Source organism: Manis javanica, chromosome 7, assembly GCF_040802235.1.
Source record: "Manis javanica isolate MJ-LG chromosome 7, MJ_LKY, whole genome shotgun sequence".
Lineage (NCBI taxonomy): Eukaryota > Metazoa > Chordata > Mammalia > Pholidota > Manidae > Manis > Manis javanica.
Window position 1 is genome coordinate 128,529,643 of NC_133162.1, and position 17,826 is coordinate 128,547,468.

At 34.8% G+C, this 17,826-nt stretch overlaps 1 protein-coding gene across 3 annotated transcripts in view; it reads right to left on the minus strand.

Annotated features, from left to right (window-relative positions):
- FAP (fibroblast activation protein alpha) overlaps window positions 1-17,826 on the minus strand; it is a 98,056-nt gene that overhangs the window by 45,801 nt on the left and 34,429 nt on the right. For all 3 annotated transcript variants that reach the window (XM_073241557.1, XM_073241559.1, XM_073241558.1), the window contains 8 exons: window positions 17,145-17,219; window positions 15,780-15,832; window positions 12,402-12,471; window positions 11,601-11,721; window positions 10,554-10,708; window positions 8,391-8,494; window positions 6,493-6,628; window positions 1,592-1,636 (listed from right to left, as the gene is read on the minus strand). In XM_073241557.1, coding sequence (XP_073097658.1) covers window positions 1,592-1,636; window positions 6,493-6,628; window positions 8,391-8,494; window positions 10,554-10,708; window positions 11,601-11,721; window positions 12,402-12,471; window positions 15,780-15,832; window positions 17,145-17,219 — 759 coding nt within the window. The remainder of the gene's footprint in view (window positions 1-1,591; window positions 1,637-6,492; window positions 6,629-8,390; window positions 8,495-10,553; window positions 10,709-11,600; window positions 11,722-12,401; window positions 12,472-15,779; window positions 15,833-17,144; window positions 17,220-17,826) is intronic.

Here is a 17,826-nt window from a genome sequence, read left to right on the forward strand (position 1 = left end):
CTGTTGCCTTGGGAGAATGTAAACTCACTTTTGAAAGCTATTATTACTGCAAAGATTATTTGACCATTTCTCTTCTAGTATTTAAAAATTTACTGACTACTGTATAAATCTTAAGAGACTGAGACTACTACATAAGAAAAGTAATTTTTCCTAATAGAATTCTAAAGCTACAGATATTAAACTTATATAACATAAAATCATATGGTGCAGATAAATAATTCATTTATTCACTAGCTTTCTTTTGACATGACTTTTGATTTAATGTAGGGACCTCATTTCTCAAAAGACACATATGTGCCTCCACTAGGGGTATTTAAAACAATGTTCTACAGCTTTAGAAGACAATTAATCATTTCATTCACCCAGGTAATATTTGTTTCAATTGCAAGGTTGATGCTATGCAGATTATAAAAATAGTAAGTTACAATTATTGATCTCAAGATGATGATGAATAGGGAGTTTCAAAAGATACATTGTATAACATTTCAGTGTTTTGAACATTGGTAGCTTTTGGAGAATAAGTGTGTATGGATTCCTAAGACCTTACATTTGAGGAGATTGTGGGTATCATTGATTATCATTATCAACATTGAAAACACAACTAAAAGAAGCTTTTAAGTATCCGTTCTTTCCCATTCTTTACTGGGAGTCTTTACAATAGGAGTGATTTCATAGATTAATTTTCCCTTTTCCTCAAGTTTTCAAATGCTGATCTAGGAATTAGCCTTCTGGAAGGTGAGCTTCTGAGGGACAAGAATCCAAAAAGTTTAGAAAATGTTGTTCCTTCCTGAAGTTTCCCTGTGTTATTTAGCACAGTGGCAAAGAGTGAATAAGACTTTCCCTTTCTTTCTTTCTTTTTCTGAATTACTTAGCTCTTACCTATCCTTGTTACCTAGCTATTTAGAATTTAATATCCACTTACTGTATATAGTTAATAATGTAATAACCATTCTTTAGTTAATAAAACTGAAGTATCTTTAGTTGAAGACAGAGATTAAATGTATATAAACTAAAATTCCTGGATCCAGAAACATATATAATAAACCATAACAAACACACATTTTCCTATTTGATATCACTTTACTTAAAAACTACAATTATATATATGTTTATGCATATATACATATGTATATTTATGAAATTGACTTATTCATTTCAGTTTATATCAACTTTAACAAAAGGTAGTTTGTTTCTAAATTATGATGGATATCTGATATATTTATTTTTCCTGGATTCAAATGGCTAACAATTATTAAGATACTGTCAGCAGATCAAGGATTATGTTCCATTTTTAAAAGTGGTCTTTACTGCCTTTGTTTAAAAATGATATTGATTATGGATATCAGAGGATCAGGTGTAAAAGTAAATGTTGGGACATGAGGAATATGATTTGTTCTCGAGAGAATTCTAAATATATAGATATGAAGATTGGCACAAAATCACTGAATGGATCACTACCTTGTTTTTTTACCTTGATATTTTTTTCTATGAAAACAAGCAGTGCCAGTATGGAATCATTCAAGTAGTCCTTCTATATTTGAGAATTTGTTAAGTTTCATTAAAATATAAGGAAAAGATAGCAAAATCATACTCCACCAGCCCATCCAGTTCTGCTTTCTTCTATATGCTCCTGGGTCTAAAAGAAAAAAAGATCACGTCAAACATAGTATGAGGAGGATAGTTTTTCCAAAATATAGTCTGGATATTTGAACTGGTTAAGCTTCCTCGTCAGAGTGTACTATTGCTAGTCAACTATGCAGTTGAGTTGAAGATGATTTATATGCAAGATTTTTTTTTAAATTTTATTTTGGTATCATTAATCTACAATTACATGAAGGACATTATGTTTACTAGGCTCCCCCCCTCACCAAGTCCCCCCCACATTCCCGTTTACAGTCACTGTCCATCAACATAGTAAGATGTTGTAAAATCACTACTTGTCTTCTCTGTGTTGCGCAGCCCTTCCCGTGCCCCACCCCCACACTATACATGCTAATCGTAAGGCCCCCTTTCTTTTTTTCCCCACCCTTATTCCTCTCTTCCCACCCATCCTCCCCAGTCCCTTTCCCTTTGGTAACTATTAGTCCACTCTTGGGTTCTGTGCTTCTGCTGCTGTTTTGTTCCTTCAGTTTTCTTTTGTTCTTATACTCCACATATGAGTGAAATCACCTGGTACTTGTCCATAAAACTCTTAGAAAAAAACATAGGCAAAAATCTCTTAGACATAAACATGAGGGACCTCTTCTTGAACATATCTCCCCAGGCAAGGGAAACAAATGCAAAAATGAACAAATGGGACTATATCAAGCTGAAAAGCTTCTGTACAGCAAAGGACACCATCAATAGAACAAAAAGGTATCCTACAGTATGGGAGAATATATTCGTAAATGACAGATCCGATAAAGGGTTGACATCCAAAATATATAAAGAGCTCACACACCTCAACAAACAAAAAGCAAATAACCCAATTAAAAAATGGGCAGAGGAGCTGAACAGACAGTTCTCTAAAGAAGAAATTCAGATGGCCAACAGGCACATGAAAAGATGCTCCACATCGCTTGTCATCAGAGAAATGCAAATTAAAACCACAATGAGATATCATCTCACACCAATAAGGATGGCTACCATCCAAAAGACAAACAACAACAAATGTTGGCCAGTTTGTGGAGAAAGGGGAACCCTCCTACACTGCTGGTGGGAATGTAAATTAGTTCAGCCATTGTGGAGAGCAGTATGGAGGGTCCTCAGAATGCTCAAAATAGAAATACCATTTGACCCAGGAATTCCACTTCTAGGAGTTTACCCCAGGAATGCAGCACTCCAGTTTGAGAAAGACAGATGCACCCCTACGTTTATCACTGCACTATTTACAATAGCCAAGATATGGAAGCAGCCTAAATGTCCATCAGTAGATGAATGGATAAAGAAGATGTGGTACATATACACAATGGAATATTACTGAGCCATAGGAAAAAAACAAATCCTACCATTCGCAGCAACATGGATGGAGCTGGAGAGTATTATACTCAGTGAAATATGCAAGATTTTATACAATACCACTCTTACATACATATAGATAATCTAAGGATTGGATCATATTGCAAACCTTTAATAATTATGATTATATTTTCCATGAAGCAGTGACTGGAATTATAACATCTATGGAGGTCTAGTACAACTTAATCACTTGGTGTTGTATTGGTAAAAAGGCATTTCTCAGCGAGTTCAGGTTCAATTTTTTTTCTTTTCTCAGTCTTATGAGGTAGCTAGGAATCTTAAAATTTTCACAGAATCTTATTTTGGTGTATACTTCAGCATAATACACTCAATCATTTTATTGAACAAATATTTAATAAACCTAAAGGATGAATAGGGTTTCCTAGACAAATAGTTTAGAGAAAGAACATTCTAGGTAGAATGGACAGCATAGAGACCAGGCCAGCTTAGTAAACCATAGATAATTCAGTATGGCTTAGTGGAGGGTGAGTATGGGAAGGAGTTAGAGGGTAAGGGAGGTTGCAGAGGTATCAGCATGATCTTGGGGAAATTTTTATGTCACCTTAGTAAGTTTGGATTTCTCCTGTAGGTAAATCCCTTGAAAGATTTCAAAATCACAATTTGGAAAATATAACTATGAACATGATACCAGAAGTGGGTAAGCAGTGGATTAGAAGTGTGTAAGGCAGAAAGAGGCATAGAGAGCAGTTGGAAGACTATTATAATGTTCAGAAAAAGGATGACAAAGACCCAAATCTAGGTAGCAGTAGTGAGGTAGTGAGGATGGAGTAGAGATAATGTAGCCAGAAATATTTAAAAGCTCAGATTTTCAGAATGAATTCTAGGGTATGTCATAAGTGAACCCTGTGGCATCGATAAAAATCACTTAAAAAGAGCAAGTAGAGCATTGTTGCCGAGACTGTGAGACGTCAGCAGTCATTTCCTCTTGTTGCTCGGACTGTAGCTAGGCTACATCTCCCAGGACCCCTTCCAGTTGTACGTCGTCACGTGATAGGTTCTCACCAGCGGCGTGTGCGCAGTGTGACTCACTCTACCTCTAGACCTGACCTATGAAAACCTCTCATACACGGTCCTGCATTCTTTTTTCCATTGTCCAGCTGGATGTTGATGGTCAGGTTTGAATGACCTTAGACTAGCCTTGGAAGCCATTGGATGAAGATAGCAGAACTCCCTCAACCTGGGTTCCTGAGTGACTATGTGAAGCAGAGCACCCCCACCCCTTGCCATTCCCCACTTACCTGGCCTCCCTATTGGATGGCTACATAAACGTGCAAAATATTTCTAGTATATTAACCCACTGAATTATCGGAAGGGCTTTGTTGTTGTTCTTGTTACAGCAGTTAGCCTACCTTGCAAATATACTGATTTGGAGAATAATAAGATTTCTAGAGAAATCAGAAGAGGGGCTGGAAAGGAACAGTCAGTGAAGTAGAAAGAAAAGCATGGGAAGAGCATACTGTCATAAAAAGCAGGGAATAACACATTTTAAACACATACTTCGGATTTTCTCCTAAAGGAATAGACCAGTGCCTCAGAGACAAGTTAAGACATGAAAAAGTAGTGGAAATTTTTTTATTTTTAGCCATAAAGATAGAATTAATTTTAATCACCCTTTCAAAGAAGAAGGAATAATATGATTTTTTCCCCAAATTTCAAATTTCCTAATAGATCTCACTAATAAAATGATATTGCAAGTAACCAATTTCCTTTGCCTCTTTGGGACGTGGCCCCCAGTATGAATAAAATGTTGTCAGGTCACTTAACCGTATTGTTTATTTGTTCTCAAAACACACACACACACACACACACACACACACACACACACACACACACAGAGGTATAAGTATGGTTGCTGGAAAATCCAACACTTTTGTTCTTAAATCTGAAAATGTGCTCCATGTGTTTATCAGATTATCTGCAACAGAGGTTGTTTTGAAATCCTAAAATCATTTAAACCTGGTATTCTAAATTTAATCATTGTTTTGGACCATAAAACTAAAGTTTACATTCCAGGAATTTCACATCTCATTGAATGAGCATCTTATATGTTCTGTCAGTTTGGATTAAAGTTGTCTCAGATTTTGATTAATTAGAATTTCAGATTCCAAAGCAATCACAGTTTTTAAATGCCTAGTTTTAAGAGCTAAAAATTGTATCTAAAACACCAAGCTTATAGTTTCAAACTAATACAATTCAAGTAATAATTCCTAATACCTAGACTCAAAAACATTAGAGATACATTCACGGAAAAGTTTACTAATCAGATGAATGGTTTCTAATTAACTGGCACAATCAAACTTATTCCATCGTTGTTTTTTCTTTTCCTGCCTTTGAAACTTCATTAAAGGCAAATTTTTCTGCTTTGTATATCAAACTATAAATAAGATAAAAATAAGCTTCTAGCATATTCCATTGAAATTAGTCAAGCTTCTTACAGACACAGCAGTAATTTTAAAAAATATTTTTAGCCTGAGTAATGTTGACTATTAAAGTCCTGATATATTTCCAAACAGATTCATATGACTTTTCCCTTGCAAAACATAATATCCTAATTTCTAGATGGAATTTAATGATTTCTTTGATGGCTCTGTGCTTTTTTTCTTACTTTATAAAATAGGTTTATTCTATATTTGGTTTAATGAAGCATTTCTACATAATTAGAAGTCTCATGAAATGTACCCATCAGATTTCCTATTTAAAGAAAGCATTTTGTATTTCTTAGTCTCTAAAATGAGTACTTATGAACAAGCCTATTTTAAAGCTTTTAGATGGGTGAAATAGTTTTCTGACTCATTAATTCAACAGATTATGTTCGGATTTGAACAATAGAAACAATTAAAACTCAACAACAACTCTGTAGTTTTCAAATTTTTTCTCCTTAAAATTAGCACATTATGGAACGCTGTCCTAAGATAATGGGATAGCAGGATAATTTGATCTGATATTTCATGTCATCTTTTTGGCTATCTACTTTTGATTTTTAAATGAGAATATCTGGTTTTCTTTTGATAGTATACATTTTCTTTGGAATTTTTTGATTTTGACATTGGCCAGGACATGCTGCTATTTGTATTTTCCCTCTCATTCTTTTGACTAGAAGACATTTATTTCCCTAATAAGCCACCTTATCTTTTCATCTTCACTATTTTGCTTTTTTTTTTTGACTGCCAATCTTGCAGTCTCAAAAGGATAGATTTCTATCCTAACTCAGAACAAGATATCTGATTTTCCCAGTGTTATATTGGTTCATGCAGTCATTTCCTCTCTTCAACTTCAATGCTAAAGTCATTCAAGAAAACAATAAGTACCTTATTTATTTAATACAAATAATGGACATGTGAGTTGAAAGTGTTTTTTGCAATACAATCCCAAGTTAAATGCAGTAATTCTGGCTTTACTGTATAAAAGTTAGCTATAAATAAGCCCCCACTCTTGTATTTGCATCTTCAGAAATACACATCCATGGAACCTTACCTTTGGACAATCCCATGTATGCCAATCTTCCCTGAAATCACATATGGACAATACTGAAACATTTTGGATTCTTCTGAGCCACTGCAAGCATATTCTTTCATCTGTAACCCATGTGAGCCAACTGAAATAATAATCACTGCAAATAAATCAAAAAGGACAGTCACAACCATAAACTATTATATTCAAATAATTTCTTAATTTCTGTTTTCTAAAGGATATATTTTATTATTATGAAATACTTATTCCATAGATAAGGAAGGCAAAACTTTCCTTTCTCTGCAGAGAAAGCTTAACTATACGTGTTGACTTTTAAAGAATATCTGTAAGAGAGTTCTTTTATCTAAGGAATTGTATTATGCTTGAGTTTTCTCCCTATTCTGGAGTTTTACATTTCAGGAAAGACTTTAAGACATAAAGCTATAGCTATGGTCAATCTAGAGACGAAAAAGCATTAAACTAGTTATTTTGTATAGGTCAACTTACATGTTCACTTTTTAAATAGTCGAGAGAGAGCAAAATATAATGAAAGGTCATTTTTCTCTTCAGGCAAGTTTATGCTGGAAGCTGAGTTTTAACTGTGAGCATGGTTAGGGATTGAAATTCGGGTGGTATAATAATCAGAAATGATTTGTACAAAGTAACTCAAATAGTGACTGGCACATATGATATAAATTAAATCGTGGAGCTAGGAATGCTGTCTGGCTCAAATTCTAGCTTTACCTCCTACTAGTTCTATTACCGTGACCTAGTTACTCAACATACCTGGGCCTCTGCTGCCGTGAAAAATGGGAATGATAATATGACCAGTTTTAAAGGTGGCTGTAAAGGTTTGCCGAGAACAGTACGCCCAACTTGATAATGAGTGCTCAAAAAATGTTAGGTACTACTATTACACTGTTAGTATTTGACATATGCTCAAACAAAGCTCTTGACTCTCTATGTGGGGTACTTTTTATCACTCCATTTTTCTCCTAAGGAAAATGGCACTTAAAAAAATGTGTTTGGTTGAATTTTCATTGACTAGATTAGGGTGGAGAAATAACATATAATTCAAAAAATTAAAGACATTTTTTATTATCCCAGAGTGGATTCATCTTGGCAAGGTCCAGCAGGGGAATCCGATGCAGTCCTTTTCCCCGTTAGTGATCAATCCTGTGGCCCTGGCTGACTCTCCTTCATGAATCAGGAGAAGTCAAGCTTTGGCCTGCTGGAGTTTGGGAAGTGGTAAGGAGGCCCACCAGGTAAGGTACCCCTTTATCTGCTTCCACCGGAATGACCACAGAGGACTAATAGGGGGCTGGGAGGCTGCTATGATCAGTATTAATCAGATATGATCATACAGGGCACCATTCTGGGGACTTGAGAGCGTTTCATGGCCCTGTCTGCCTGCAGTGAATCTGCAAACAGGTAATTCTATAACCAGATAACTGCAAGTAGACTGGCTCCTTGTGAAAAATGCTAATATCTGGAGATGGTTGGCTTATCTCCTCTTGATTGTTATGCACATGTGATAAGCATAATCTAAAGATCCTGGGTTGGAGAGAAAGTAGGTCAAACTTGAAAGAAGATTGGAAGAAGACACATACAAATTTTACTTTCTGCCCATTGGTCCCAATTCGCATTCACATGTCTGAAGGCAATGTCACTTAGATAAATCACCACATGATCATCTTTATATGTGTGACAAGGGGCCACTGTTTTAAAACCAATTTAAGAAACTTATTTGTAATTTTCAATTTTGTATATATTTAGCTTTGCATGCCATTTTTATTTATATATTTATTTTTGTTTGTCGTATACACATCTTAAACTCACTAGAAAAGAAGTGCAAATACTGATTAAGAAAGTTCAATGTGAAAATTCAGTTTAAAAGTTGGGGAATATCTGATATTAGTTACCTGGAGGCTATCATCGTTGGAACTGGCACTTCTCTGGGACCTACATATTCGGGGTAAGTGGCATCGATAATAAATAACCGAACAACAGGATTCTTAGCTCCAGCCTGCCAAGAAAATGGAGATCTATAAACTCATACAATTGTAATTATCACCAACATTTTAAAGATACATTAGAAACCTAGGTTTGTTTTTATAAGCTTATTTTATAAGCTAATTTTGTTAAGTATATTACTGTTGGAAAATTCTAATTATAACATGACCAGGAATTTCATTTCAATTTCACTTGCAGGGCACTTACAAACATCGTTTCAACTAGAGTGAAAATACATATTTTAAGTGATTAAGGAAAGAACTAACTCACAGGAAAAATACTTTGGATATGAAAATGTAGTTCCACAATTGATATTCTCTCTCCTGACTTTCAAGACAGATATTTCCCATCATTTTTATTCATTATTAGGGTAATTATAATAATCACTTCTACCTGTGCTAGTAGAAGTATAGAGTGGAATTGGTTTGGGGAGGAGAGTATAAAGAAAAAATGATGAAAGATACTTTTTGCTTTTACTCTATAATTTTGTCTAGGACAATCACCAAACACTCGTTATCTCATTGGTTATATTACTACCGCTATCATCCTACCAAAATTAGAGAAATTTAACCTCCAAATAAAGTGTCCATGGGATTTACACTTTTCTTGCTTTGTGCTTTCTTTGCTATCATGTGCCCTAAATTTATATAAAAGAATAGTCACATCCAGGCAGCTTCTTAAGAGTTCCTCTGATATTTTACCACAGAAAAAGAGAATGTTAACATTGTTAAAAAATTTAAATCCATAAAGTTTAGGTACATAGCTTTAAATGACTCCATGCTGTTTGGATTTATCTGAAGAATTAACTGACCTCCTCCGACCTTCCTATCTCTCTGACCTTTAGCTGGGACACCCTGCTTCTTTCCAGATATCTCACCTCTCAGTCTAATGTCAGATGTTTCAGCAACTTCAGTCTTCAAAGAAACATGAGATTTTAGGTCCCTACTTCTCTGTGTGTTAGTTACTCATCAATTCTGGGTTTCTTCATCTCTTCCTGATCCCTTACAACCTCCTACAGATTCAAGGTCTTTCCCATCTTGGGTACCAAGTATCACACTTCTCACTTCCCAACATCGCCAGCTTTCAGGATTTAAACACAGTCCTTGAGGGGACTCCTACCTAGATACTCATCTCCTGTCCATTGCCTTTTCTTAAATGAATTTTAACATAAATGTTGCATAAATTTTAGACTATACAGAATTTCTATTTCTCTCACCATGCCCCCTTTGGCTTGTTTCCCAATCCGCCCATGTGTATGCCAATCAATCTCATCTTCGTCACATATGGAGACCCATTGGATCCATCCCTGGCTCTGTTCCCCTCGGCAAGTAAAAACAATGGGGACTAAAGGACAAAGACCTGCATTCTAAAATCACTTCCAGTCCCTGTGCAAGAGATCGTACGATTTGATTCTCTTTCATATTTCTTATCTAAATTAAATTAGGAAACAATGCTTCTTCACTGTGACCTGGCCATTCTCCTACTGCACATATGTGTTTCCTCTCTTCACATGTGGGACTGAATGAAAAGACTGTATACTAAGAGTTCTCAAGTCTTTATGTAAGAAACTTTGGGTTCATACCGTGTCTAATTCCCTCAGGGAAGAAACTGGGCTCACAGGTTTAACCTACTTTGTATGTCCAGTGAAGGTCATAACCCATGTCTGCTTCTCCCTAACAGGAACATCAAGTTCAACATTTGTGTTTCCCATTCTAGTCTGCATTAACATAAGAATTCAGGAGGGAATTGCAAAGTAGAACTTTACCCTGAATGTAAGGCATGAAATATGAAAAAAATTAAATGAAGCTTGTTTTTTCTCCATCATGTAAACCATATGTTTTTCATAGATTCTGCAGTAGATTTTGCAAAGACTATTTCATCCAGCACAACCAGATGTCTAAAGCAACAGATGTCCACATAAACAACAGAGCACAGATCACTGCACAGTGTTTGCCTTGCAATGCACGGGTAGGAAGTTGTCCAAACTTGTTGATCCCACCTCTATTCACGGTGTTTGTTGGTCATTTTGACACCAGAAAAATGAAAAAATCTGCTAAAAGTATTTAACATACCTTTGGGTATGGAATATTTATCGTTCTAGGATATTGTTCATCACCATAATAGGAATAGGCAATAACTGGTATCTCAGTATCATTAAATTCTGCATATGCCAAAAATTTTCCATTAGGAGACCACCAGAGAGCATATTTTGTAGCAAGCATTTCCTCTGACAAATAAATAGTAACATATTAATTATAATTACAGCTTACTCTTAAAATCAATGTACGTATTTTAAAATGTATATAGATATTTACTGACTGAAATAATTTTTTTAATGAAGATGTGATATATGTCATACTTTGGTTATTTAAAGAAAAATAATCTGGATCTAAAGGAATAGTTTAACCTTATACTCCATATCAAACATCAATTAGTCTTCTAAGGAATTGATATTCAAAAGAAATGTCACATAAAATGAATAATACACCTCTCAACAATAATTAATTTTTCCCTTTGGGAAAGCTACTGGTTTTTACAGTCACCTAAAGTGGCCAAAACAAGAACTATAAATATACTACAGAGGGACATAAACATCGAAAGGTGACTTTCTCTCCAGGATATATTAAAAAACAAAACAAAACAGAAACAGTCCAGCTATATATGTTTTAATAAAAACAAAGACTAGAAGGCCTTTTAAAGTCCAGCTCAGTCCTGGATCCTACTTAGCCTAAAAAAAAGGACAAAATTCACAAGAGTAACAAAAACTAGGAATATTTTCCCACAAATAATATTGACAGTTGTTTAGTTTTTGAAGAAAGACTTATTTCTCTAGAAAAAGTAAACTCTAGAAACTGCACTAAAACAGCATCTAAGAACCAGATACTTCTTGGAATATAAATTATTACTACTACTCTATAAAATAATACTGAAAATAAATTCTACCAGTTTGATAAAATTTTCTTTCAGAACACGTGATCCTGTTCATAACCTGATAATAGCTTTCAGAAATGCCACCATTCATCACAGTAACATCCACATATCTAAATGTTACTAAATGTATACAGTTATTTTCTATTAAAAGCTTAAAACAGCAGCAATAGAAAAATAATACAGTTTACCTTCATAAACCCAGTCAGGGATTCCATTAAATATTTTATTTTCTCTTCCATTGTATGTTATTTGAAAAGGTGGGTCTTCTGGTCTTTGTTTCAAATAGATATTGTTTTGATAGACGTAGGCCTAGAAGTGGTAGTAAGATAGTTAATAAGGGGAAATTCCATAAAATATACAACAAAATTTACAATGAAGTCTGTATATTTTTGTTAATTATTCACCTAAGACCTTTAAAAAGAGTGATAATCTGCATTCAAAAAATACAATTAAAATATCGTTTTTAAAAAGGCCATAAAACCCCAACTAACTCATATTAATATAAATTATGATTTTTAAATTTTATATCAAATAAAGAATAAAGTCTACTATTAGTTGTTTTATTACCCAAATAAATGTGCATATTGACAGGAAGTGAAATAAATCTCTGAATATTAATAGTTAGCCAGATCTAATCTTAATTTAGAGTCCTTAAATAAGAGCTTGGACAAAATTTCATGTTGTCTGAAGCTAGTCTGGGAAACTTGTGAAAACCATATTTTTCCTGAGCTTTCTGGCACAGCACATTCTGGCTGAATATAAGGATAAAGTTTTTGACTGCGATATTTAAAGAAGTCTATCCATGAGCTTGAGATTTTGCGGAATTCTCAGATGGGTTTCGATTTATCAAAACTCTTCCCATTTTTAACCACTAAAATAGTCATGATTTTTTTTTTTTCTTCCAGGCAGGGTTATTTAACAAAGGCCAAAATCAAATGGCTCCTTTTTTTATTTAAATGATTAAACACTTCTATACTTTAAACACTTACTAATTTACTCCCAACAGGCGACCAGCATAAATACTGAATTGGATGAGGAAGCTCACTTCTTAAAAATTCTCTAGAAGAAAAGAAAGACAAATAAATAAGTAAGCCTTGCTGTTCAATGCAAAAATCTGTGTAGACAGAAAATAAACACACAGTGAAAACAAAGGATCACCCTCTGCTTCCTCATCCAAATGGAAGAACTGTGGCAACGTGGGATAGGAAACGCGGAACAGCTCTTAAGTTCTTCTCTCCTTACTTACAGTCACTTAACTTTTCTGGGCCTCAATTTTCTGACCTTTCTAGTGAAGTGAATGGATGAAAGATTGGTAGACTGTGAATATGGGATTATCTCTAGAAATCACCTAATGGAACCCCCTCATTTTATAGAAAATGTTATGAGATGATAAGAATTTTTTAAAGCACATTGCTAGTTCTTGGCAGAACCCTAATTAAACTGAAGTCTTTTAACCCGCGGGGCTGTAATATTTGTACACACCAGGCTGAGATGGTCGTTGAGTGCCTTCCAGCTCTGAAACTCTGTAATCGTGCTGCAGTTGAATATGTACTCTTGCACATTCTCATTCACAACCCCCATCCTTGTGAATGCATATGCATTTCAAATTTTTGAAAATAAGATGCCATTTGACAATCTCCCCAGGGATCTGACTTGAAATCAGAAAAGGAAAGGAACATCTGATCTCAAGCTAAACTGAAAAACAGATCGTACACTGGGCAGTATGCCTTAGGCTTGCAAAGTCCTCCACCCAGGGGGAAATTTCAAATAGCCTACTGGCCAAAAATCTCACTTTGAGGCTAAGAGTCACCCTGGAAATACTCAATCAACTAACTGTCTTGTACTATGGAGCTTTCGTAGTTCTTCAGCAAGAATGTGCTCAGATTTTTTGGAGTTAACAAGTCATAGGATGCCATGCTTGAGTTTTGATTATTATCTTCTTCAGGAGTGCATTAATAGTTTCATCAAGGATGCTTTTGTGGAGACAAAAAACAACACCTGCCTCTAAAGTACTATATGGGGAGTTTGAAAAAAGACTCCTTGATCAGCGTCTCCAAAAAAAAAAAAAAATCTCTTCGACTTGGATCTAACATATGCCTGATATTTCTACTTTTCTCATTTTTTTTAAGGTTTGGACACTATGAAGACTTGTAATAATCATTTCTTTTATTTAACTTACTAGATGGTGCAGCATGAAGCCTAATGAAAATGAGAGAACATGGCACTAGACAGATCAGTTTTGACTGGAGAAAGAGTGCGGCCCCTTGGAGGAAGCAGACCGTCGGCGCTGACTGCCAGAGGGCAGGTGATGAGCATCAGGCTGGTGGAAGATCCAGACCACACTGAAAGGCGTGGGAGGGCGCAGGCAAAGGAATGACCCAGGGGGGCGGGCATTCTTCACCTGGTTTACCATCTGCCTCGAACCAGGATTCACTTTCCCTTTGACATTGTAACACTGCCTTAGGTTTCCGTATGCCGTGGAATCATCAATGCAATCATACAGATAGTGCCAGGCTGAAAATCTCAGCACACAGTCTCTTCATGACTGGCAAGTCACCACAGCTGCCATTTTCTGTTTTCTAAGTAATTAACAGTGTGACAGGAAGTGGGGAAGCCTGCTTCACAAAGGCTGCCATCGCCTCACTATTCCTTCTCTTGCTTGAAACCAGAACCATCTTTATTTTCTCTGTGGTAGACTTTAATAAACTCTTCAGAGGCACATCGAAGACTTGGAATTAGCAGTATTCAGTCTTGACTTGAATCTTAGCAAATTTGCCATCCCTCATTTCTAAAGTATGCTGTATTTACCTGACAAAAAACCAATCTGCCAAACTAGATAGTTGTGCAGAAAAAAAAAACTGCACAGAAGCAAAATATTTAATTTAACCTAGGCCATAAAGCTTATAGAACCGTTATTAAAATTAGTATTATCATCTTCTTTTCTGAATGTTGTTTAATCCGGTGCCCCTCAACATAGGTAAGACATGGGGAAATTCAAAATGATTAAAAGACAAACAAGGAATGATTAAAGACTTCACAAACTGTACTGGAGAAGTTAGGCTTCCATGTCACTAGTGTAAAGGTTTTTTGAGAGTAGGTTGGCATGTCCAGCTCATTTGTATTTTCCCTTATATGCTTGTCACATATTCAAGCTCAACAAAAAGCAATAAATACTTCTTGAATTTGGTGATGATATGGGTACACAGAAGAGAGACTGAGAGTGCATTAGATGGATTTAGATTGTACTTTACGAAGCAGTTCCTATTTCTTAATTTGACAGTTTAAGGAGATTAGTGTTACTCTTTTCCGAACATTTAAAAGAGGTAGATAAATTTTTTTTGAATTTTTGTGCTCTTGCTTGACAAAAGGGGAAATAGACCATAAAATTTTTCAATACCTCTTCAAGCCATATAATTATTTTTCCCTTTTACATAACAGCAAATAGGATATCACATTAAGATGAGTAACTAAACCAATTCATTGTCCATACTTAGTCAGAGTGATTTTTCTAAAGTGCAAATCTGATCATGTCATTTCCCATTTAAAACCCTTCAGTGATTTCCTATTGTCACCGGAACGATGTCTAAACTCCCTTTTTAATGGTTTCCTTATTATTTGGCCCATGCTTCTTGGCCTCAACCCCTTCCCAACCGTAAACCACCTCCCACTAGTCAGCATACCTTCCTCCAAATCCCACTCCACTGATCGGCTTTGAGTTCTGCAACACCCCATGCTCTCTGCCTTCCCTTTGGGACTTTACATACTACTACTTTCACCAGGAATTCTCTTTCTCAGTTCTTCAACTACTCATTTAATTTTTTTCTTTTAAATTGTAAATATTTCAAAGAGTTAAACAGACAAAGAAAATAATATAATAGATGGCAATTTACCTACCATCTAAATTTAAGAGATACTAACATTCTACAATTTCAAAAAAATTAATTTAGATTCAAGTACTGGAATATGTGCATAGATACAAGTAATGTTGTATTCTCCTCCCTTCTTCTTCCTTTCAATGAAGTAGCCACTGTCCTACAAATAGGGTTTCATTCCATGCATGTTTTGGTACTTTTACTACATATACTTACTTTCATAAATTGTATATTTATAATTAGGCATTCAAAAGTAGGGAAAATAAACTATATTGTGTATAAAAATGCAAAATATCAGTCAAATAAAAAGAGGTGAAATTCCAGAGAAGTACTTTCTTGAATTCTTAAGTTTTATGGGTACACATATATTGTAAAGCAAGAAACTAAGATTAGTAACAAGATAATGTAGTCTTAACCTCAGGTCAGAGTTTGGAATGAAAAAAATCTATGTACATTAGATTTTAAGTGTATTAATAAGTAGACATGAAGTTTTACCCATTCCTGAGGTCATAGATGTGATATGTTGCTGTGTAAGAGTATCTCCAAAGCTGTCAGAAAGAAGAGAGGTAAAGTCAAATTATGATTCTTAAAAGACACATCAATAATGAATAATCGTAGGTTATTCAGTTCAAGGCTCAGAATTGTAAAAGGACTATGTTCACACGGCACTAGGAAGGGTATGTTTCAGTTCCAAGCAAGTCTGCATTTAAAGAGTTCTACTGTGGACTTTTGCACTGTTTGTCCAAGTTCCAGAACTAATCTAAGCAATGATTCAACCCTCACTCCATAAAAAGCATATCCAAACACATTTCTTAATATAAAAAGCTTTTTCTTTAATATGCTTTATTATCCTAAGAATTTTCCTTTTGTTCTTTACCTTAATTGAAGTAAAACCACTATGATTTCCATGGCCCATAAGGATTATTCTCTACATGGGTAATTCATAAAGTGAATTTCATTCAGTGTATAGTTTTAATGTAAAATGGTTGCCTTTCTTTGACTATAATCCTGTTTCTAAATAATAAAATTGAAGAAATAAATAGGAGATATATAGTTATAATTCCTCCTGCTCTTTTTTCTCAGTAAGTATATTTGTGCCATGGTTGGTGAATAATGCAAGCGTTACTTTGGATTTTGTTTTTTAAAATGCTTTCAAACTTTTGATAAAGAAGCTCTAGCTCCTTGAAACAAGTCTTTCTGAAGATTGATGGCGACTAGGATCTAAAAGTAATTGTTAGAATTTTAATTCAGCAATACATTACTTTGCCCTTTTGCAAAAAAAAATCATATTGAAGATGTATATGTAGAAAAGATAAGATGATGAACTTCCCTCTATAAGTTTATTCAGAAAAGGGAAATTAAGTGAGAGTACGTGGTCTGGTTCAGTGGGATATTCCTACCCTCGGCTTTTGAAGATACAGATTTAAATCTTGGTCTATGACTGACTACTGTTCATTAATCTTGCTTGAGCAAGTGAGCAAAATAAGCAGTATACTTATTTTTTCATTTTCAGTAATAAACTTTCATGATTAAAATATGGGAGGATTAACTAATGATTTATGATGTCCTATAGCTTTAGAAACATCAGTATAAGTCTCCCTTTCTGATGAATACCAGTGTTCCCAAAAGAAGTTTTCTCCCCATCTGAGGAAAGCACTTTGTACCACTAGATTATAACCAGACGAGTATGCCAAATTCTGAATTGCGTATGTTTCAGTTAAGCTTTCTGGGCTCTTCTAGAACCCACATTAACTTCTTGAATATTTAGAGTGAAAAGTAGACTCTTGCTTCCTTTTACTTTTTTAACTCAACCTGTGGATTAGTAGGCAATATAATACACCCAAATTAAATAGTCAATACCTTTGAATAATCACTCTCTAGATATGCAAATTGCCGATCAGGTGATAAGGCATAATCTGAAGCATTCACACTTTTCTGAAATTATGAAGAAGCTGATTAGAGTACAGAAAAAAATAACAGAGTCATGTAAATTTGAGTTCTACAAGAATAATGAATCACTGATCTACTCCTACATACATATTTTTTCAATATAATTTAAAAAAATGTTTATTTAGTACTTTCTAGATACAAAGAAATTTACTAGATACTGTGGGAGGAGGATGTGATAACCAGATATACTTTGTGATTTCAAGAAGCTTACAATGCTAAACTTGAAAACAAACAACTTATATTACAAATTAGAAAGTTCTATAAAAGAGATATAAATGTAGCATTGAAAAAACATTAAGGAAGAAGTGATTAAACCCAAAAGAGAAGATTATTGATTGCACAGAAGAAAAGTATCTTCTGAGTTTGACTTTAAAAGATTAGTAGGCTGTTGAGGGTGAAGAAAGTGGGAAAACTGAGAGTCTAGGAGGACTGAGTAGCATGTGTCTATATATCATCACTACCATTTATGGAGCATTTATTCTGTTAGGTACTGTCTAAGCATTTTCAAATGCTTCTTCATTTAATTCATACATTAAGCCAAAGATGTACTATTATTTCTACTCTACAGAGGAAGAAACTGAGGCACAGTGAT